This window comes from Bombina bombina, chromosome 4 (assembly GCF_027579735.1).
Source record: "Bombina bombina isolate aBomBom1 chromosome 4, aBomBom1.pri, whole genome shotgun sequence".
Classification (NCBI taxonomy): domain Eukaryota; kingdom Metazoa; phylum Chordata; class Amphibia; order Anura; family Bombinatoridae; genus Bombina; species Bombina bombina.
Genome location: NC_069502.1, coordinates 204,608,929 through 204,633,163, shown reverse-complemented (window position 1 = coordinate 204,633,163; position 24,235 = coordinate 204,608,929). Strand labels below are relative to the sequence as shown.

Below are 24,235 nucleotides of genomic sequence, written 5' to 3'. Positions count from 1 at the left end.
AAATGATCAGTCGTATTACATTATAGCTACTAGGACTAATGGTCTTTCAAATAGATATATATATATATATATATATATATATATATATCTATATCTATCTATATCTATCTATATCTATCTATATCTATCTATCTATCTATCTATCTATCATTAGTCTTGACAAAAGAATAACGACACCTTAGGAAGTAAGTAAAGTACCTGAGGCCACTTTGGGCTGATTACCCACAATACCAACTGTCCTTCCATTCATTCTTGCAAAGCCCACTACAATGTTCTTGGCATAGTTGGGCATGATTTCAAAGAACTCCCGTTCATCAACAATCTGTTAACATGACACACAAACTGTAGATCACATTCAGATAAAGTAACAAATATAATCATATACCACAATATTAGTTATGTTTACATTAGGACTATGATCTATTAAAGCAAATGGTAAAGGGGCGGTGGAAGGTAATCAGATTATGTCAGTGTATATTACATTGCTTATGGTTTGTCTGTACAACGTAAAAGAGCTACAGTTAAAGCATTACCGAGTGAACGATATCCAGCATGTCATAGGCTTTAGTGGACTCCATAGGAACCACAGTATCTAATCCAGGGACAAGGCGGTCACTGAAGAAACACAATTTGAGGAAAGCTGAATACAATAATAAGATGACACAAGTCATGACAGTTTTTGTTAACTCAACTTGCATTAAAAATGTGACAAAAAGTAAAAAAACATATTGAACAACCTATTTTTCTCCTCCAATGTCAGTTTGTTTTTGTTTTTTTTACTTGCAGTGAAATGGTCAATTGTAACTTAACTGATGTAGCTTGACTCAACCTAGCTAATACCAGCCAGTACGGCCCACTCCTTAACAGGGATGGCCAGAAGGGACCTTCTTTCTTTTACTACTTTAAAAATGTGGCTCCTCTTACTGACCAACACTTTGTTAGTTCTGACCATCACAGATAGAACTAAGCTAATTTTCACTCTTCTTCATATGTGTATGAGTCTGTCTCTTACCAAGATGAGGCACTGGGACATCAAGGTAGGCAGGCTGCAGATCCGTATCAGATATGCCCTTGTATTCAAGCGGTTGCAGCGTAAGCTGTTCCTGGGCCTCTACTTGGCCATGGAGTAATTGCTGAGAACCGCCATATTTCATGGTTATTATGTGTGAAGGATGCACGTCACACGCATGTTCTAAAATATTGTTGACATTGTTCATTTACCACTAGACTCCAATGGTGAGGACATATCTGTAGCTCTGACACAGCAGACCCATAACCCTGTTGCATTAAGGCACCTCTATGCAAATAAAGATGGAGGGACCTGCCCAGACTCTGGACACTGAAGAAAGAATTACACAGAAACTCGCTCTGTGGCTCATTAGAAAATCATAATTTCAGGATATTAATTAAGGCTTTTTTCAGTTTTATGCCAATTTCTTTTTTATTTTTTTGTTGCCTCAGAAATATTGTGCTTTGTGTAATAAGCCTGTAAAGGCTGAATAACTTATCTGTGTGTACTGGACAATTTCGCACAAACTTCTTGATGCTGCAAATAAAAAAACTCGTATTGCCAATCAATCAGAATCTAAACTTGATATTACAGACACTAATATTCCTATAGCATTTAAAGGAACATTATAAATAAAGCTCATGCTGTGCTTTGTTAACACGTGTATTACTAATTCAAGCTCACTATGGGTTTAACCCCCACAAAGAATTAAAACATGATACACAGACCAGTTTCTCAGTAGTAAAATGCCACAGATTGGTAGCAACATGCGTCTTCGGCTCTGACTAGCTAAGCAGCTGTGTTCTGCTATATCTAGGGTCAAAACATTTTTGCATTAAACTGCCATTTCAGATTATATAAATTGCATTAAAGAGACCTTAGGTTTGGATTTGGAAAATCAGTCATTTATATAATAATAGGAAAAATCTTCCAGGATTGTTTTTTCCCCCCAAAAGCTATTAAATAAATCTGTGTATGCAAGAATATACCAACACTAAACAACAAAAAAACAAAAAATGTTGCAAGTTCCTAAGAAAATAGAAAGGTGTGATTGTGTTTCTCTCAAATTTATGTCACACAGTATCTTGCTGGACAGAAGCAGAGCTTGAATTGCTAAAAGGTGAAAGCCAAAAATATGCTTACTCCACTTCTGGTAACAAGTGCTCATTGTTGTTATCTATGAAAGAATTATTAATTTCTAAGGGTATAGCATGTAATAATTTGATTCTAGAGCAGACCTTTAGGTCCAGAAGATCAGTCTCTTTCTTACATTAGATAATGTATGTAGTTTTGTAGCAGTAGAGCTTTGGTCTCCAACGAAACATTTTGTTCACAAGGCTATATAAACCATATCTAATTATAGACAAAAAGGTAGAGGAGATGTGGTAGAGCTTTTCTCAGCAAATGGCTGTAAACCATATGTATAGTTTAAAGATAGAAGCCTTGGTAAGCTTTTCTTAGCCAGACACCATATGTATAGTGGTAAGCTTTTTTCTGCACAACAAAGTAAGTTGTAATCATGGTAGCAATACTGTGTTATTTTTTCTCATTTTAAAAACATTTGGTTAGACTGAATTCAAAATCAACAGGTCTACTTGGGGAAAATCTTCAGTACCAGTATCAGTTATTGTTTCTCTCTCATTGAGAACGACTCAGGAAACTGTATTACATCAGAATGATGAGACATAAGATTATATGCTAAGTCAGAGCTTGGATAAAAAGATGCAGGGGAACTTGCATCAACAACCCAAGTTGGCAAGTGAGGATTTTACAGCAGTGCTTCCAAGAAATCCAGCCTGTCTAAGATGAAACGTTTTCCTTCTCACCTAAAATATTAAGATTGTAATACTAAAGCCACTAGTCTCAGCAGAGGGCTTCCATTTACAGAACATTTTTTAAATCACATAACTACAGATTCTATAAGATCAAGCTGGGGAGAGCAACTTTCCAGGGACAATATGTACAGGGAAGAGAGACTTTGGAGGAATTAGTTATGCCTTCAAATATAATAGTGAGAGAAATAACTCTTGCACTGACATTTTCAGATTTTCCCAGGGAAAGATAAAATAAAAATATTTATAGACAACTGAAAAGCCATGCAATAACAACGTCTTAAGAATGGGCACAAAGTCCCACTGCCCTCAAACAAGTGAGTCCTGTAGGCTCAGAGATATGTGGAATATTTAACAAATTCATCTTCCTATACATCTGATTTACAAACAGATTACCTAAGCAGGATTCCAACCATTCAGATTAAATAGCAACTCCACAAGCATATGATCTGAAGACTGACTTACACCATACAGACTACTTGTTAGTCTACATGACCACCATAGAGGGTTTCTTCAAGCAAGGACTGCATTATTTTGTCTCCTTTAATCCACCTACTGATTCATAGTACCAAACAGAGAGAAAACACTCATGTAAATTAAGTGCATAAACAAATTCCTCAGGGTTCTGTCCTTCAAGATGGAAACTATTCGTCCCATTCTTTCATTCAGGAAGCTCAGTTCATGACGACCATAGACCTGAAGGACGCGTACTTAAACGTTCCCATTCACAGGGATCATTACCAGTTTCTAAGGTTTGCCTTTCTGGACAAGCATTTCCAGTTTATTGCACTTCCGTTTGGTGTTGCCACAGCACCCAGAATATTCACAAAGGTTCTGGGAGCTCTATTGGCCGTGATCAGATCCCAGGGAATTGCGGTGGCGCCTTATCTAGACGACATCTTGGTTCAGGCGTATCTTTTCAAACAGCAAAATCTCATACAGAGATGTTGTTGTCTTTTCTACGTTCCCACGGGTGGAAGGTGAATCTAGAAAAGATTTCTCTAGTTCCAACGACAAGAGTGATTTTCCTAGGGACAATCATAGATTCTCTGTCCATGAAGATTTTCCTGACAGACGTCAGAAAATCCAAACTTCTTGCTTCCTGCCTTTCCCTCCAGTCTGCTTTTCGTCCATCAGTGGCTCAATGCATGGATGTGATTGGTCTGATGGTGGCTTGCATGGACATCATTTCTTTTTGCTCGGTTCCATATGCGACCACTGCAGCTTTGCATGCTAAGTCAATGGAATGGAGACCATTCAGATGTATCGCAGTGGATAAATCTGTACCCCCTAGCAAGAGACTCTCTCTCGTGGTGGATTTCACAGGAAAATCTGTCTCGGGGCACTTGCTTTCTGAGACCTTCCTGAGTGATTGTGACTACGGACGTCAGCCTGTCAGGCTGGAGAGCTGTTCGGGGTTCTCTGAGAGCTCAGGGCCTGTGGTCTCAGGAAGAGTCTTCTCTTCCCATAAACATCTTGGAATTGAGAGCAATCTTCAATGCCTTGACAGCGTGGCCCCAATTGTCTTAAGTCCTGTTTAACAGATTCCAGTCGGACAACATCTCCTTAGTGGCTTACATCAACCACCAGGGAGGAACTCTGAGTTCCTTGGCCATGAAGGAGGTGATTCACATTCTGCAGTGGGCGGAATCTGACGATTGTCTCCTATCTGCCATCCATATTGCAAGAGTGGACAATTGGGAGGCAGATTTTCTGAGCAGACAGACTTTTCATCCTGTAGTGAAGTATTGTGTACAGCGCCAATACAGGCTAAGGGATAAATATAAACACTAAAAAATGAGATGTATACCTGCTAAGGCTAAAAAGGATTTAATACAAAAAGAATAGTATTTTGTTACAAATGATGGATAAAAATAATGGATAAAAACAATGGTAAGGTGGAAGAGTCTCTATAAAAACTCACAATGCGTGAATGACAATTGGATCCAAGGGTATTGGGATGAGAAAAATGAAATAATAATATTGTAAGATCCACGTGTGAGTGCGAATAAACAAATAAGCAAAGTGTTTATGCAACATAAATGTGCATAAATGTGCAGAGTGTTTTTACAGCATAAGTGAGCAGCCAAGTGTGATAATAAAAGTATGAACGTATGAACACTGTATGTAAATACAAAAAGAATCAATCCATAAACTAATAATCAAAAATTCACAAAAAAATAATAATTCACAAAAAAATAATTTGAACAGTCCTGATGACACTGCAGTGCAAAAAAGAATAAAAAAAGGAACAAAAAATGAACAAAAATAAATCACAGGTGTGTTGATACCAATGAGTGACAAAATGTGGAAAACTGGATGAGGTGACACAAGGCAAAAATGGAAAAAATATATGTGGAAAAAATAGGTTAAAAAAATCCAGTGAAAAGCGAAAAAACAAAAGTGATGTTCAACAAATGTTAATAAAGATCAAAAAAGAACAAAAGTTGTGTTGTAATCCAAATAACAGTAAATTAGAAATGGAATCACATGAAGGAACCTTGAATCCTGAGGGGGAGAGTTCCCAGGTGAATCCTGACAACGGTCAGCTCTTTGTCCAATGTCCTAGAAATGTCCCTGTAGAAAAAGGATTAACATAGCGTAACAAGTCCTCAAAGTAGTTAAAAACTTAGAATAGTGCTTACCAACAGGTCTACGCGTTTCGGCCCCAAAATAAGGCCTTTATCAAGACTGCTGAAGTGGTAAGCTGAGAGCCTTTAAATAACAGTGTCACTTAAGTGACCGGATGTGGCTCTGAGGTGCACTTCCGGTTTCGCCATAAGATAAAAAGAGTGTTTAACATATATAAAATATGTATAGAATATCACTCAGAGATAGAATTGTCCTATATTTTATTCCTAAGATTTGTATATATGTATTTGGTGTCATTTGGTTCAATATATCTTAAGCACCCATAGTCGTGATGTCACTTCCGGTTTACCGGAGTAAACATTTTTTAGCTGATCTTATGTTTTGGTAGCCTAAGGTTGTGAACTCTAGTTAGGAGATATAGTTTAGAGATGTACTTTTGTATGTTTAAAGCTCGATCACCTATATTTTTATGGTGACGATTTTGCAGTGATTTGATTGGTCGTGACATCATGACCCAAATTCTATGATCCTATTGGTTTTGGAAAAAGGTGTGTGGGTAATAGCCCTCCTGATTGGGTGTTGAGATGTCAAATAATTTTTTTAACAAAGGGGGACAAATTGTTTCGATAGCAGAGGAGATTTAGAAAATAAAGATACCCATTTTTGATGATAAAGAAGCCCATTATTTAAAATAAGAGCAGCTTAAGAATGATTAGCCATTTCATAATAGGAACAGCTTTAGAGTAATTGGAGATAATTTATATGCCTTCTCCATTATGTTTGTACATATTTAGAAGTTATCGCACAAATCATGTATTTTATACCGAGATATAGTTTATATATCTTCTCCAATATATATGTACATAGTGATGATATAATTTATATATCTTCTCCAATATATGTGTACATAGTAATGAGTGATATCCCTAAACATATGCCTTACATTTAAATGAGATTATAGGAGGTCTATTAGTCCTCTCTTATAAACTGGTGCTGCTTTAGGTATTTTAAAGTGTTTTTAAGGCACAGCATCATAGTGAGGGAGTATTGTCAACATCAGAGTTGGAAAATAAAATCCAATAGTGGCACAGTAATAGAATAATAAAAAGGAGATCACTAATCCTATAAACCTAATCGAACTAGTTTAGCCAGGCTTAAAAGAGAAAATGCTATAGCAGTGTGTGTAATTTTATCTTACACTGTGTCAACAAAAAGGCTATGGCTTTTTTAGAAAAAAAGGAAGAAGAGTCTAAAATCCATAATGTAAAAGACTTTATAAGGGTATATCTGTATGTCTTAAGTCAGAGTTTATACATACTCGTCACTGAGTCCAATAGCCTCAGTAAATTCCGTAGAGGAGGGTGTGTTAATACCCCTTATCTGTGCCACCAGAATGGAATCTTATATAAGACCTTTAGATCACTAAGGTCTGTAGTGTCACATCATTTGGGAGCAGTGGTTGAGTGGGTGTATGAGAGATCTATAAACTACCCAATAGTTAAGAGACTTGGTGGTGACCAATATAGATATAAGAGAAACTCCTGTGGATTTTTTATGAGCAGAGAATGATGAACTTCTAAAGTAGAAATAACATATAAGACCAGATACCTGGACTATACATAAGATATATATATTAGCCCTTGGGATGTAGGGAGGATCTGACAGAAAATATATTGAATTCAGAATGAGGGGATAGTCTGATAATATTCTATAGTGGAGTCCTTCATTTAACTTTAGGTCAGGGGTATAATGGTACTGGAAGCAGAGACTATTTTGGGGGAGAGCTTAGTCAATCTATGTCTAGGGTGTGTACTTCTAGTCATAGATTGGGAGTTATGGATAGATACATTTGGTGAGGATTCTGGAGAGGATCAAATACAATGGTATCATAATGCTATTAGATATAATCATAGATTGAAGAGATGGGTAAGATCCTCTCTGTTATTTAGACCTTTTGGATGTAAGCTGTCCAACAGAAAAATCCATTTGGATTCAGCTTTGAGAAGACTTTTTTCAAAGTCACCACCTCTCCAATTTTTTATAACTTTCTGTATGCCAGTAAATTTCATGTCTTTTATATTGCCGTTATGTTTAGTTGCAAAATGTTTATAAAGAATTGTGTCTTTATTCTGTTTTTCAATCAGCAATATATGTTCTCTTAGCCTATCTCTGAGGCTCCTTGATGTCTGGCCAATGTACTGGAGGCCACATGAACATTCAATAAGGTATATAATCCCTTTGTCCTGGCATCTTATTAAATCTTTAATAGCAAATTCTTCTCCCGTCTGGTTTGATTTGAATTTTTTTTGGTCTTAGTGCCTCTTTTGCATGCTTTGCAGGTAGGGCACGGGTAGAAACCTTTAATTAAAGGTTTCTACCCGTGCCCTACCTGCAAAGCATGCAAAAGAGGCACTAAGACCAAAAAAAATTCAAATCAAACCAGACGGGAGAAGAATTTGCTATTAAAGATTTAAGATGCCAGGACAAAGGGATTATATACCTTATTGAATGTTCATGTGGCCTCCAGTACATTGGCCAGACATCAAGGAGCCTCAGAGATAGGCTAAGAGAACATATATTGCTGATTGAAAAACAGAATAAAGACACAATTCTTTATAAACATTTTGCAACTAAACATAACGGCAATATAAAAGACATGAAATTTACTGGCATACAGAAAGTTATAAAAAATTGGAGAGGTGGTGACTTTGAAAAAAGTCTTCTCAAAGCTGAATCCAAATGGATTTTTCTGTTGGACAGCTTACATCCAAAAGGTCTAAATAACAGAGAGGATCTTACCCATCTCTTCAATCTATGATTATATCTGATAGCATTATGATACCATCGTATTTGATCCTCTCCAGAATCCTCACCAAATGTATCTATCCATAACGCCCAATCTATGACTAGAAGTACACACCCTAGACATAGATTGACTAAGCTCTCCCCCAAAATAGTCTCTGCTTCCAGTACCATTATACCCCTGACCTAAAGTTAAATGAAGGACTCCACTATAGAATATTCATCAGACTATCCCCTCATTCTGAATTCAATATATTTTCTGTCAGATCCTCCCTACATCCCAAGGGCTAATATATATATCTTATGTATAGTCCAGGTATCTGGTCTTATATGTTATTTCTACTTTAGAAGTTCATCATTCTCTGCTCATAAAAAATCCACAGGAGTTTCTCTTATATCTATATTGGTCACCACCAAGTCTCTTAACTATTGGGTAGTTTATAGATCTCTCATACACCCACTCAACCACTGCTCCCAAATGATGTGACACTACAGACCTTAGTGATCTAAAGGTCTTATATAAGATTCCATTCTGGTGGCACAGATAAGGGGTATTAACACACCCTCCTCTACGGAATTTACTGAGGCTATTGGACTCAGTGACGAGTATGTATAAACTCTGACTTAAGACATACAGATATACCCTTATAAAGTCTTTTACATTATGGATTTTAGACTCTTCTTCCTTTTTTTCTAAAAAAGCCATAGCCTTTTTGTTGACACAGTGTAAGATAAAATTACACACACTGCTATAGCATTTTCTCTTTTAAGCCTGGCTAAACTAGTTCGATTAGGTTTATAGGATTAGTGATCTCCTTTTTATTATTCTATTACTGTGCCACTATTGGATTTTATTTTCCAACTCTGATGTTGACAATACTCCCTCACTATGATGCTGTGCCTTAAAAACACTTAAAAATACCTAAAGCAGCACCAGTTTATAAGAGAGGACTAATAGACCTCCTATAATCTCATTTAAATGTAAGGCATATGTTTAGGGATATCACTCATTACTATGTACACATATATTGGAGAAGATATATAAATTATATCATCACTATGTACATATATATTGGAGAAGATATATAAACTATATCTCGGTATAAAATACATGATTTGTGCGATAACTTATAAATATGTACAAACATAATGGAGAAGGCATATAAATTATCTCCAATTACTCTAAAGCTGTTCCTATTATGAAATGGCTAATCATTCTTAAGCTGCTCTTATTTTAAATAATGGGCTTCTTTATCATCAAAAATGGGTATCTTTATTTTCTAAATCTCCTCTGCTATCGAAACAATTTGTCCCCCTTTGTTAAAAAGCTATTTGACATCTCAACACCCAATCAGGAGGGCTATTACCCACACACCTTTTTCCAAAACCAATAGGATCATAGAATTTGGGTCATGATGTCACGACCAATCAAATCACTGCAAAATCGTCACCATAAAAATATAGGTGATCGAGCTTTAAAACATACAAAAGTACATCTCTAAACTATATCTCCTAACTAGAGTTCACAACCTTAGGCTACCAAAACATAAGATCAGCTAAAAAATGTTTACTCCGGTAAACCGGAAGTGACATCACGACTATGGGTGCTTAAGATATATTGAACCAAATGACACCAAATACATATATACAAATCTTAGGAATAAAATATAGGACAATTCTATCTCTGAGTGATATTCTATACATATTTTATATATGTTAAACACTCTTTTTATCTTATGGCGAAACCGGAAGTGCACCTCAGAGCCACATCCGGTCACTTAAGTGACACTGTTATTTAAAGGCTCTCAGCTTACCACTTCAGCAGTCTTGATAAAGGCCTTATTTTGGGGCCGAAACGCGTAGACCTGTTGGTAAGCACTATTCTAAGTTTTTACCTACTTTGAGGACTTGTTACGCTATGTTAATCCTTTTTCTACAGGGACATTTCTAGGACATTGGACAAAGAGCTGACCGTTGTCAGGATTCACCTGGGAACTCTCCCCCTCAGGATTCAAGGTTCCTTCATGTGATTCCATTTCTAATTTACTGTTATTTGGATTACAACACAACTTTTGTTCTTTTTTGATCTTTATTAACATTTGTTGAACATCACTTTTGTTTTTTCGCTTTTCACTGGATTTTTTTTACCTATTTTTTCCACATATATTTTTTCCATTTTTGCCTTGTGTCACCTCATCCAGTTTTCCACATTTTGTCACTCATTGGTATCAACACACCTGTGATTTATTTTTGTTCATTTTTTGTTCCTTTTTTTATTCTTTGTTGCACTGCAGTGTCATCAGGACTGTTCAAATTATTTTTTTGTGAATTTTTGATTATTAGTTTATGGATTGATTCTTTTTGTATTTACATACAGTGTTCATACGTTCATACTTTTATTATCACACTTGGCTGCTCACTTATGCTGTAAAAACACTCTGCACATTTATGCACATTTATGTTACACATTTATGTTGCATAAACACTTTGCTTATTTGTTTATTCGCACTCACACGTGGATCTTACAATATTATTATTTCAGTTTTCTCATCCCAATACCCTTGGATCCAATTGTCATTCACGCATTGTGAGTTTTTATAGAGACTCTTCCACCTTACCATTGTTTTTATCCATTATTTTTATCCATCATTTGTAACAAAATACTATTCTTTTTGTATTAAATCCTTTTTAGCCTTAGCAGGTATACATCTCATTTTTTAGTGTTTATATTTATCCCTTAGCCTGTATTGGCGCTGTACACAATACTTCACTACTAGTTCTTTCCCTTGGGGGTTGGTTAGACCCTTCATTTGTATTCAGCTTAAGGGATTGTCTTAGCGCTTGGCTACCACACCATATTCTCTACATATCAGACTTTTCATCCTGGTTAGAGGGCTCTCCATCCGGATGTATTCTCTCAGATAACCCTCAGGTGGGGGGTTCCAGAGTTGGATCTGATGGCGTCCCATCAAAACGTCAAGGTTCCAAAGTATGGTTCAAGGTTAAGAGATCCTCAGGCTGTTCTGATAGATGCTCTAGCGGTTCCTTGGATCTTCTCTCTGGCATATCTGTTTCCTCTGTTTGATATGAGCAATGACTAGTGGAAGGAGAGCAAACAGGAGAGAGCATTGATAATTCTAATAGCTCCTGCATGGCCTCGCAGGATCTGGTAAGGATGTCATCTCTACCTCCTTGGAGGTTGTCTTTAAAGAAGGACCTTCTAATTCAGGGTCCATTCCTCCATCCAAACCTGGGATTATCTGAAGCAGATAGCTTGGAGATTGAACGCCTAGTTCTGTCTAGATGTGATTTTTCTGACGCGGTCATTGATACTATGCTTCCGGCTCGCAAACCTGTTACTCGCAAGATTTACCACAAGGTATGGTGTATATATGTGTGTGATAGAGATAGATATATATATATATATATATATATATATATATATATATATATATATATATATATCTATCTATATCTTTATTGGTGCGAATCCAAGGGTTTCACCTGGAGTCGAGCGAGGATTCCCCATATTTTATCTTTTCTTCAGGATGGCCTGGAGAAAGGTTTGTCAGTCAGTACTCTGAAGGGTCAGTTTTCTGCATTGTCTATCCTTTTGCACAAACGTCTGGCTGATTTACCAGATGTTCAAGCTTTTGTACAGGCCCTTGTCAGAATCAGGCCTGTGTTTAAACCTGTTGCTCCTCCTTGGAGCCTTAACCTAGTTCTTAAAGTTTTGCAGCAGGCTCTGTTTGAGCTGATGCATGTTGTTGATATAAAATTGTTATCTTGGAAGGTTTTGTTTCTCCTTGCCATTTCTTCTGCTCGCAGAGTTTCTGAACTTTCAGCTCTGCAGTGTTATTCCCTGTACCTTATCTTTCATGCAGATAAGGTGGTCCTTCGTACTAAATTAGGTTTTCTTCCTAAAGTGGAGTTGGATCGAAACATTAATCAGGAAATTGTTGTTCCTTCTTTTTGTCCTAATCCTTCTCATAAGTAACGTCTTTTACATAACATGGATGTTATGCGCGCTCTAAAATTTTACTTACAAGCTACTAAGGATTTTTGGCAATCTTCTGCCCTGTTTGTTGTTTTCTCTGGAAAGTGTAAGGGCCAGAAGGCCACTTCTACTACTCTTTCTCTCTGGTTGAGAAGTTTGATTCGTTTTGCTTATGAAACTGCTGGACAGCAGCCTCCTGAGAGAATTACAGCTCATTCCACTAGGGTACTCTCCTCTTCTTGGGCTTTCAAAAATGAAGCTTCTATGGAACAGATTTGCAAGGTGGCTACATGGTCCTCTCTGCATACTTTTTCCAAATTCTACACATTTCATACTTTTGCCTGGGCTGGGGCCCCTTTTAGGAGGAAGATTCTTCAAACAGTGGTGCATTCTGTTTAGGTCCTCCTGCCTTGTTCTCCCTCCCTGTTCATTCCGTGTACTCTAGCTTGGGTATTGGTTCCCACTAGTAATTGGAATGACGTTGTGGACTCTCCATGCCATAGGAAAGAAAACAAAAATTTATGCTTACCTGATAAATTTCTCTTTCTTTCCGGGCATGGAGAGTCCACAATGCAGCCCTCATAATTATAGTTCGGCAGTTTTTTTGGGTAAACCTCAAGCACCTTTTCACCCTTGTGTTTTCTTCTTTTTCCATTTTCCTTCGGCTGAATGACTGGGGATTATGGGTAAGGGAAGTTACACTTAACAGCTTTGCTGGGGTGCTATTTGCCTCCTCCTGCTGGCCAGGAGTTGAATATCCCACTAGTAATTGGAATGACGTTGTGGACTCTCGATGCACAGAGAAAAAAAAAAAAAAATTATATATATATATATATATATATATATATATATATATATATATATATATATATATATATATATATATATATATATAATAATAATAAATCAGGTAAGCATGCATTTTATTTTTTATATTTTTTTTTTAAGTAGACAATCCAAGGTATTGATCTAGGCCCATTTTGGTATATTTCATGACACCATTTCACCGCCAAATGAGATCAAATCGTTAACTTATTTTAAAAAAGAAGCGTCATTGCAAAGTTTAATGACTTAAAATGCACATGTTTTTAAGAGTATTTTTTAAATACTGGGCTTTAAATCATTGAACTTTACAATCACTTTAAATTTTTGCTAGAAAATAATATTTTAAAATTGTAATACTTTTGTTACTTTTCAGTATTTTAAATCAAGGTTAAAACATGATACCAAAAAGAATTCTATATAAAGTATCTAAGACCCAACTAGCTGGATAACAGTGGTTTGTGATACAACCCTGATCTTTTATGCTACACTTACCTTGGATCAAAACACTCTCGGATGGGAGATGGGTCCTTGTTGCTCAGTGGAAGATAGTTAAAGAATTCCCGCAAGTTTAATAAAGCATCAATGTCATTCTCAAAAGCTCTGTGAGCCACTCCTGCAATGTAGACACAGAATGGAAATCAAATCTGCTCTGGTTTTGAATGAACCTATATCATTTAAGTATGACGCACAACTCATTTAATTACGTTAAACTTTTTAATTTAACCATAAGAAAGAAAGAAAAAAAACACAACAGTCAAAATTACACTTTTAGGATTCGGATAGAGAATGCAATAAAAAGGGACACTAAACCCAATTTTTTCTTTCATGATTCAAATAGAGCATGCACTTTTAAAGGGACAGTCAACACCCGACACAACCGGATTCCATATGTTTGTAACGCAAACGAAGATTCACCTGCACTGGATCCCTTCTCTATTACCTCTATCCTTGTCCTACGAATCCTTCCAAATACATACGTTACTCTAGTCGAAATATGGCCGCCAAACTCCTCCTCCTTCCCCATCTCACTTCCAAATCACGCTCGTTCATGAAGGGATTGATGACGCGCACGATATGTCATTGCGCATGCGCATTTGTAAATCAGTTAGATTGTACACAGCAATCGGACTTGACACATTCAATTAATTAGATCAGTGTTAAGTAATAGGGTACTGTTAAAAATATAATACGTCAAACTATTGGGGAGAATAAAGTTCTGCTTTTTTGGTTCCTATTGAATCGCGCATGCGCGAAACGCTGTGAACGTGTTTGAAGATTCTGACTGAGGATTCCATTCTGATTGGAGGATGGATCGAAAGAGAAGGTTAGTACGTAACCATGGAGGGAGTTTGGCGGCCATATTTTGACAACATTAACGTATGTATTTGGAAGGATTCCTAGGACAAGGATAGAGGTAATAGAGAAGGGAGCCGGTGCAGGCGGATTTTCATTTGCATTACAAACATATGAAATCCGGTTGTGTCGGATGTTGACTGTCTCTTTAAGCAACTTTCTAATTTACTCCGATTATGTTTTCTTTGTTCTTTTACTATCTTTATTTGAAAAAGCAGAAATGCAAGCTTTTTTGGTTCAGAACCCTGAGTAGCGCTTGCTGATTGGTGGCTACATTTAGCCACCAATCAGCAAGCACTACTATCAAATTTGCTTCTCTTTCTCTTGGTATCCTTTGTTATAGAATAAACCTTGGTAGGCTCAGAAGCAGCAATGCACTCTGGAAGTTAGCTTAACACAGCTGGTGAGCAATAACAAGAGGCATATCTATGCAGCATATTGCTGCTTGAGTCTTCCTTAGTATGTTATTCAACAAAAGATACCTAAAGAACAAAGCAATTGTGTACAGCAGTAAATTGGAAAGTTGCTCTAAACTGCATGGTCTATCTGAATCATAAAAATGCAATTTTGACTTTACTGTTATTTTCCTGCCTTATTCCAAGATCCCTAACCATACCCCCCCCCCCCCCAACTGTGTTAATAAATATCACACCATTTCTCACAACCAGTCCTTGGCCAATTCCTGCTGCTTCCAACTTAAAATCTTAGTTGTATCTTTTGTAGGGAAGTAGTGACTTTGGGAGATTTTTTTTTTATTTACTCTCTTCATTTCCCACCTTGACTACTGCAACTCCATCTATGCACTCCATAGCTGCCATCTATACCCTTTACAATCCATAATGAATGCCTCTGCCAGGCTGATCATTCTTACACGTCCTCATCTGCGACACCTCTCTGCCAATCCCTTCCTCTTTCCTCCAGAATAAAATACAGACCCTAACATTCACGAGCCTAAATAACACTGCTCTCCTGTCTATGCTTTTGTCCCCAGTAACTAACTCAACTGTCCCCTTCACTCTGCCCATGACGGCCTTCTCTCTTGTTACCTCCATACAAGACTCTCACCCTAGCCTTCAAAGTGTTCCTTATAGAGAGTCTACTATTCAATGATGCATACAATCTACTCTACCCAGTTCCACTCAGTCTGTCAGCTGCTTGCACCCCTTAGCATTTAAGCTTATAAGCCCAGCTGTTCTGCAGGTCAGCATTTATAGTTACTTATATCAAGTTGCAAAATATACCAGACAATGCTGTGTGTGTCTTGGCACCACCAAGATCCTCTTGTGTGACATCTTCATTTGTGACGGACTTTACAACGTCTGGGCCAGTAATGAAGAGGTAGGATGTGTCCTGCAGATGCAGAAAGCCATCATTTAAGTATTTGTTACACTATATATACGGTGGGTGTAGTTTTAAGTGAAATAGAGCAGAAACAAAATATTACTGGTGCACGAAATATATTCTATATCTAGACAACTAGCCACCACTTACAAAAAAGTACATATCCTGTGTTATGTATAGATCACTTAGGATTACAATTGGTTGTTGTGACAGATTTGATTAGATTCTTTGATAAGCCTCTGTTATTAGTTCATTTGCAGATGTGCCAATATATTTAATTATTTACAAAGTTTACAAAATAGGAGACAAAGCAAAATAATGACAATGATATTGTGTCCCTAGATAACCATGTTTCAGTATGATAAGGCTGTACGGTAATGGCATCATCTTATATGTACATCCATGTTATATTGTAATTTGTCTAACCTGATCATATGATTTGTATATCAAACTGTGCCAAATTGCGAAGTTAAGCACTAAATACATGTTACACATGGTGTATTCAAAGCAAAGATTAGCCTACAATTATATTAGTTATTTAAATAGTGAAGATGAAAGTGTAAAGGTTTACTTTCTATAAACCATTCAGTTAATATGAAGTAACAGGCTCTGCTATGTTTGAACTTATGTTTTCCCTTATCTAATCTATTCTGCTGAGGACAAATTGGGACAGGTATAAAACAGGTAATAAAAGACACTGTGCAAACAGGGCTGCGTGGAAACCCTATTAGATAAATTGTTTGAACAGTGTTTTTTTTTTATATATGTCCCTTATTATTGTCCTCAGCAGGAGAGTGACAGAGCCCATTACTTTATAAAAACTCAGTTGAATTTAGAAAACCAAAACTTTTCAGAGTTGAATAAAAAGGAAAGTATATTGCAAAGGTTTTTTTTTACAACACATTAAACATTTTATATAACTATCTCATACAGTTTAATATTCCTATAAAAGTTGCACTAATTTGGCTGCTGTTTCAAATTGCCAACACAAGGTGGCAGTAAAACACAAGTAAAATTTCCTGAAAACGTGTGTGTGTATATTTATTCATATATTATACACACACACGTATAATTTTTTTTCTTTCCTTTATTATAAAATAGGGGGTGGCATAATTGTGTTCCTTTATTATAAAATTGTGTTCCTTTATTATAAAAAAGGGGGTGGCACATGGGAGCGCTACATGTAGGTGAACGGTACTATCGGGCACACTGATTACACAGCGAGCACATGACACGCTTTAAAAAAAACACAAGAGCAGGAGTAGATGTCAAGGAACGGGTTAAATCTTTAATTTTATTACAGGTACTGCTGGGTTAATGTTACTATGTGCAGAATAATGTGACATTAATAATAATGTTGTCTGTACATTTAAAAGGACAATTATACACACATCTTGATATTATGTAAAATGGGTATTTATCTCGCCTAGGAGGCCAAAAGGCAAATTCTAGGGACTGTGGAACAAAGCACAATTTTTACATAAAAATAAGGGAGGTGTTTTGGGTCAGTTTAAGGCTGGAGGGAAAAAGCCAGAAGACGACTCTTACCTTAACCATGAATGTGAAGTCAGTGAGAGCTGGCGAATAAACAGCCCCCCCTGCACACGGCCCCATAATGAGGGATATCTGAGGCACAACTCCTGAGCTTAACACGTTCCTCTGAAATGAAGAAATAGTGTGTTTCAGTGTGAAGCAACATTAGATTAAGTCTGTGCATTTCATATTTCCAGTAATAAACTCATAGGTAACGTCTGCACTATCATACAGGAAGCAGGTAAAATAATATTCTTAAAAGATCTGCACTTCATACCGCATATCTTTTGTATTACCAGACCCTGAGCTTAGGCATTTAAAAAAATTACAAAAAGTTATGATAATGAAGTAAGATTCTAGGAGCCATGCTCCATCAACATACCAATATATTCACACCCCATAGAGACAATTGCAGCATGTTGCCAGTGTCAGAATACTGCGAATTTTAGAAATCAATTAAGTCAAATTAGCTGACTCTTAAAAGCAGTTTGTTTTATGGATATTTAGTAAAAAAAGGAATATGAAACAGTGCTCATTTAGTTTAAAAAAAAATCTAAGTAAACATAAAAAGAAACAATGTAAAAAAAAAAAAAAAAACACCACAACAGCAGCCTGCAGCTAGATAAGGCTACCATTTCTAATTATTTTAGATTTGTATAGGTTGAACTCGGACTTCAGTCTTTTTTCAACCTTATCTACTATGTTATGTATGTATGTATTACATAACATTAGTTCTACTGTCACATTATTTTTGCAGCAAAAGTCCTCTTCTGAGCATGGGCAATAAACTGACTGCAGCATATAATAAGTCTCCACGCAACACTTTAAAAGGAAAGCTATTTCTTTGCCTTCCTGTGGAGACCACAGCCCCTTTATGGGGCAGTGACAGGAAGTAATGGAGCCTTCACAAATTAAAGTTACAAAAAAGAAATAAAAAGGTAAAATGTTTTATATCCCTTATATTATTGCAGTTGTGTTGTAAGCGGAATTACTGGGTATGTTTGTTTTCCCCTAAACACCAAGTAGCATACAAAGCTAACCCAGCCTTAACAAAGCTGATCTAATAGATCACAAAGAGAAAACGGACATATCTATAAAAATATAAGTGAATACATAATCCAAAAAGCTGAAATTGTATAACAAAAGGAATTAATGTTATGGAGATGAAGGAAAGAATCTGCAATCGCATTATGTTAACACACATAGTACATCAAGTGCACATTGCCAGCATGTGAAATCAAAAACCATACAAATAGGTGCTGCTTATTAGGATGAATTCACATAACTTAACTCTTAAAAGGAAAATAAAACCCAAACTTTTTTTTCCATGATTCTTTTGGTATCCTTTGTTGAAAAGCATACCTAGGTAGGCTCATGAGCAGTGATGCACTACTGAGAGCTAGCTTCTGATTGGTGGTTGCACATATGCCTCTTGTCATTAGCTCACCCAATGTGTTCTTCTAGGTCCCAACACCTTGAGACTTTTATAAAATAGTTCTGCATAGCGAAACAACTTAGCAATATATATTTTTATTATTTATTTAGCCTCCTTTTTAATGTAAATTTAGCTCTGAAAATTGAGAAATTTTGAATCCTCATTACATGAAAACGCAGCCTGCTGACTTCTCAACTCTACTTCATATATTTCTCTTTATTGGCTTTAACTGATAGCAACTGCAACAGAGGGCTTTACACTAACTTTATGACAGCAGCTAGCCCACCGACTAAACCCAGACTGGCTCCTCCACATAAGGCCAATGGTGGCTGGAGTTTGGCTAATAAAAATAGTTGCAGAAAAAAGGATGTTATTAATTGGTTTTAAAAATGTTAAGACTTGTCTCATATGTTATTCTGTAGCAACACAACAGAAATGTCGTAATAAGGTGCTTACTGTCCCTTTAAGAAAATAGTGTACTGGACCATACAAATTTAAAGTGATTGTAACGCTAGGATTTACCAGTAGAACAAATAAAGGGGACTTTCAGTCATGAAGAATAAAATACTTCATGCTGAAAGTTCCTTTATTTGTCTGAAGCGTTCACCCATTGCTGTGAGGTGACATTTCCACCTCTTTGTCAATAGCTGTGCTAGCTATCCGGCATAATGCCAGCTGGCCCACATGGCTATTAGCCAGGAGGTGGAAATGTCACCTCACAGCACAGTAGCGTTCTGCCATGGGCTGTCTGAGGCGCTCAGCCCTGCGAACGCTTCAGACAAATAAAGGAACTTTAATTTTATACTTCATGACTAAAAGGCTCCTTTATTTGTTCCAAGGGTAAATCCTAGTGTTTCACAAATTCTAGGATTTACAATCACTTTAAAAAAAAAAAAAAAAAAAAAACTTTCCAATTTACTTCTATCTGAATCATGAAAGAAACGTTTTGGGTTTAATGTCCCTTTAATACATGTTGTGGCAAATATAACAATGTGAGAAACAATTTAAGAGTTATACCATTCCTTTAGCATGCAATTAGTAAGTAGCCCTGGTATAGGTTTCTAGCTGTTAAAAAAAAAAAAAAGTCACAAAAAATAATCCATAGAATGTAATAAGTAAACCTCAAAACAACAAGGGGTCCTGCAAAGTGCAGGGACCGGAATGAACAGTATTTAAATCCCACAATGAATCCCCTTGTCCTTACATTGTCTCAGAAATACAGCTGGAGTGTAAGACATAAATACCATTTGTATCTCAGTTCCTCAGCATTTACACAATTATTTCACCAATCAACCAAAATATAATAAGCAGATCTGATGCTCTGCATTTATATGAAAATATCTTAACTGTTTAGTGCTCATACTCCTCTAGATTTCTCACCCCATATATTTAGGTTGTAGTACTTTAGAAACACATAGGTTTTACACTATTTATTCACATGAATTTTAGCTATCTGTGGTAAATATATTGTTACTTGCCAGGAAGATGTCTGCGTAGCCTGCCAGCGACTCCACGCCCTCTTGTATACGCGCCCCACCTGAGTCATTGAGACCAATGACAGGGGCTCCCACCAGCACTGCCTGGTCCATAATCTGAGAGGATAAGAACATTGTCAGTGGCAGTCATTAACCTAACATTAAAAGAAAGCAATCAATAAGCAGAAGAAATGGACCATCTACCGGGTCATATCTGAAAAATGAGCTAAAGTCCTACTGACAATACATTAAAGGCACATAGAAGTTAGTATTAAAGGGACATGAAACCCAAACATTTTCTCTTTCATAATTCAGATAGAGAATACAATTTTAAACATTTCAATTAACTTCTATTATTTAAATTTGCTTAATTCTTCAGATATCCTTTGCTGAAGAAATAGCAATCACACGAGGCATCTATGTGCAGCCACCAATCAGCAGCTGAGCCTATTTAGATATTATTTTCAACAAAAGATTTCAAGAGAATGAAGCAAATTGGATAGAAGTAAAATAGAAAAAAAAATTGTTTAAAATTTTATGTTCTACCTAAATCATTTAAGAAAAAAAAAGTGGGTTTCATGTCCCTTTAAACTATCACGAACAGTGCTGCCATATAGTACAAGACACTTACACTCACCTAGGTATGCCCTTACATAAATAAGCTGATGTTCAACCAAGGATTCCCACAGAAAGATAATAGACTGTACAGACTGTACAGTTACATAAAAAAGAAAACTAACATTTACTGTCCCTTTAGAGAATACTGAAATATGTAAGTTTGTCTACTACATTCAAATCTTTATCAAAAACACAAAAACACACACAACACACTAAGCAAATGAATAAAATACAGAAATAAAAACACAGAAGGTCTTAGAAATAAGCATACCTAGGTTTAGCTTTCAACAAAGAATACCAAGAAAACAAAGCATTTTTTTAAAATTTATTTTTTAAATTGCATGCCCCAATTCCCTGGTTTTCAAACCTGTTCTTAGGCCTCCTTACAAGGCCACATTTTGAGAATATCAGCACAGGTGAAATAATCAGCTGATTAGTAAACAGTTATTTTACCTGCTCTTACCCAAGGTAATCCTGAAAACCTGGCCTGTTGGGGAGGCCTGAGAACAGGTTTGAAAGGCAGTGCCCTGTCTGAATCATGAAGGTTTAAAAGAGACAGTCTAGTTAAAATGAAACACAATGACAATTTGTATTTGTATGTGCCGGTTAGCTAAATGCATTCATATTGGAGTAAATATGAATTTAGGTGAAAAGAGAGAGACTACACTAGTTAGCTAAATAAATAGGTATAGAATAAGTCTATCATTTTACCTTGCAGACTTTTTGTGCATGAGCTCCAGATAAGCTTCCTCCAAAGACAGTGAAATCCTGTCACAAAAACATAAAAATACAGACTCTGTTAAGCAAGTGTGCGATTTGTTCTCCCACAATAATTATACTTTCCCCTATATTTCCTTAAAGGACCATTCAACACATTAGATTTGCAAAATCAACAAATGCAAGATAACAAGACAATGCAATAGCACTTAGTCTGAACTTCAAATGAGTAGTAGATTTTTTTATAACAAATTTCAAAGTTATGTATATTTCCACTCCCCTTGTACCATGTGATAGCAATCAACCAATCACAAATGCATATATGTATAGTCTGAATTCTTGCACATGCTCAGTAGGATCTGGTGACTCAAAAAGTGTAAATATAAAAGACTGTGCACATTTTTTTTAATGGAAGTAAATTGGAAAGTTGTTTAAAATTACATGCTGTATCTGAATCATGAACATTTAATATAACCTAAATGTCCCTTTAAAAAGGATCACCATTGGTTAACAGTGGGTTTTAAATGTTCTTTTTGAAGCCTAATTTAATATCCTACCAAGTAAAACTATAGCATGCCCACAATTATAAAGTAACCCTAAAAAGTGAACAACCGCTAAACAAATGAATGGTTTTGCTTAACCTCATCTATATCACTATATCACATTGCGCTATATAAAGACTTTTAAAAATAAACGTACCTGGCTGAAGACGTATACTAATCTCCCATTAATGCGGCCTTGTCCCGTAATAACACTGTCCCCAGGATACTGCAAGAAGAGTTAAAAAAAATAAAATAAAATATGATAATTAAAGCAAACTAAACAGTGTATTAACCCCATAACATATAACAAGAGCTGTCATTTTAAACTGAAGAAGTTAAATATCAGCGAAACTCCACTATAGGCCAATGCCTCCTGGAGTGAGGCAGGTTATAAAAGTGTTGCTTTTGTTGAGAGTTTAAAAAAAAAAAAAAAAAAGCCAGCTTAAATTGCTCTAGGAGATTAATGAGATCAAACTATATATGCCTGCCTGTAGAGACCCCAGTGCCCTTGTGGGGATGTAACTGGAAGTAATGCAGAAAAAAAAAAAAAAAAAAAAAAAAAAAAAAAAAACCAAGGGAGGACATAAAAAAGGTAAAACCCATATAACAATCTCTACGCAGTGGTTTATACTTGATAGAAATCATTGCAAAATTGAAACAGACTTGTATATCCCTTTAATGGGACATTACATAATTATGTTAACAGCTGTGTTAAAAGTATTTATAAGCATTTACAACTCTCCTTTTGTTAAAGGGACATTGCAATCTCTAATTCATTCACTACTCACTGTTGAACTCTATACAAGTAAAGCCCCACTCTGGGGCCACAAACTGAATACTGACAGTATTCTTATTTATTTTTTTTTACAGAAAGGGTGGTGGATTCATGGAATAAACTTCCATTTGAGGTGGTAAACACAAAGACTGTAAAGGAATTCAAAAATTATGGGTAGACTTGATGGGCCTTTTTGGTTCTTATCTACCGTCAAATTCTATGTTTCTATGTATCTAAGCAGGTTCTTGGGCCTGCAGCTGCTCATTGGCTCATCAGTGGCATCTTGCTCAGGATCAGCAGTTCTCGTGCTCCCAAGAGTTACTTTATACATGTATTTAAAATGACCATTCAATTGGGTAATAGATTTTATTATGAAAAATTTTAAAGTTAGTTCAATTTTCTTTACTACTGCATCATGCAACAGCCATCAGCCAATCACAAAATGCATATACATATATAAAACTCCTTTGCAATATACTTTCATTATTTAGGTTGTCCCTTTTTCCTGTAATTAATTTAAAGAGGCATAAAACCCCAAATTGTTCTTACTTTAGATCATACAATTTTAAAGTATTATACACACTTCCAAAAGTGCATAAGGATGCTCAAATACCACCAGGGAGGCCCATAGTTTCAGCTTGAGGGTCTTTGCTGCAACCGCTAGCTCAATTTGTGGATTTCCACCTTCAACCTTGGATCTAACAGATGAAGTCATACATCCAATTAATCACAATGTTCACTGACATCAAAGCTTTAGACCTTTTGGTGACTCTAGATGTCACAAGTCTGTATACGGTGATCCCACAGGACTTGGGCATCACCGCTGTGAGAAGACAACTTAGACGAATTCCCTATGTTGGACCTGATGAAGAGGTTCTTATCAAGCTACTCACGGATTGTCTCACTAAAAATTATTTTTTATTTGAAAAAAAAAATATTATCTACAAATTGCTGGAACAATGTGGCCCCATCTCTAGCAAACCTATTCATAGCAGAATATGAAACCAACACCATGCAGGTATTTGCTAACAAACAGATTAAGCTATACTGTCGGTATATAGACTTTTTTTTTTGGTGGGGGGCTGGTGATGAGTTGTCACTTACACAATGGGTTGCAGATCTAAATAATTTTGATAGCACAATCAGGTTCCAGTGTAACACCAGCATAGAGATGATTGACTTTCTGGACGTCAGGGTATTCAAAGAAGACAACCGGTTGGGAACCACACTTTATAGAAAAAGGACCAACAGAAACTCGATTCTGAGGGCGGTCAGCTGTCATCCTCCCTCATTCGCAACATTCCCGAAATTACAATTTCAGAGGGTGATCAGGAACAATACCGACCAATTAAGATGTACCCAGCAACCTGAAGATGACCGAAAGGTTTA

At 36.3% G+C, this 24,235-nt stretch overlaps 1 protein-coding gene across 1 annotated transcript in view; it reads right to left on the bottom strand.

Moving 5' to 3' along the window:
* PCCB (propionyl-CoA carboxylase subunit beta) overlaps positions 1-24,235 on the bottom strand; it is a 71,948-nt gene that overhangs the window by 35,962 nt on the left and 11,751 nt on the right. The window contains exons 3-10 of the mRNA XM_053709753.1: positions 22,229-22,297; positions 21,524-21,580; positions 20,198-20,311; positions 17,300-17,410; positions 15,652-15,760; positions 13,550-13,670; positions 534-615; positions 199-322 (exon numbers count right to left, since the gene is read on the bottom strand). Of these exons, the coding sequence (XP_053565728.1) occupies positions 199-322; positions 534-615; positions 13,550-13,670; positions 15,652-15,760; positions 17,300-17,410; positions 20,198-20,311; positions 21,524-21,580; positions 22,229-22,297 (787 nt within the window). The remainder of the gene's footprint in view (positions 1-198; positions 323-533; positions 616-13,549; positions 13,671-15,651; positions 15,761-17,299; positions 17,411-20,197; positions 20,312-21,523; positions 21,581-22,228; positions 22,298-24,235) is intronic.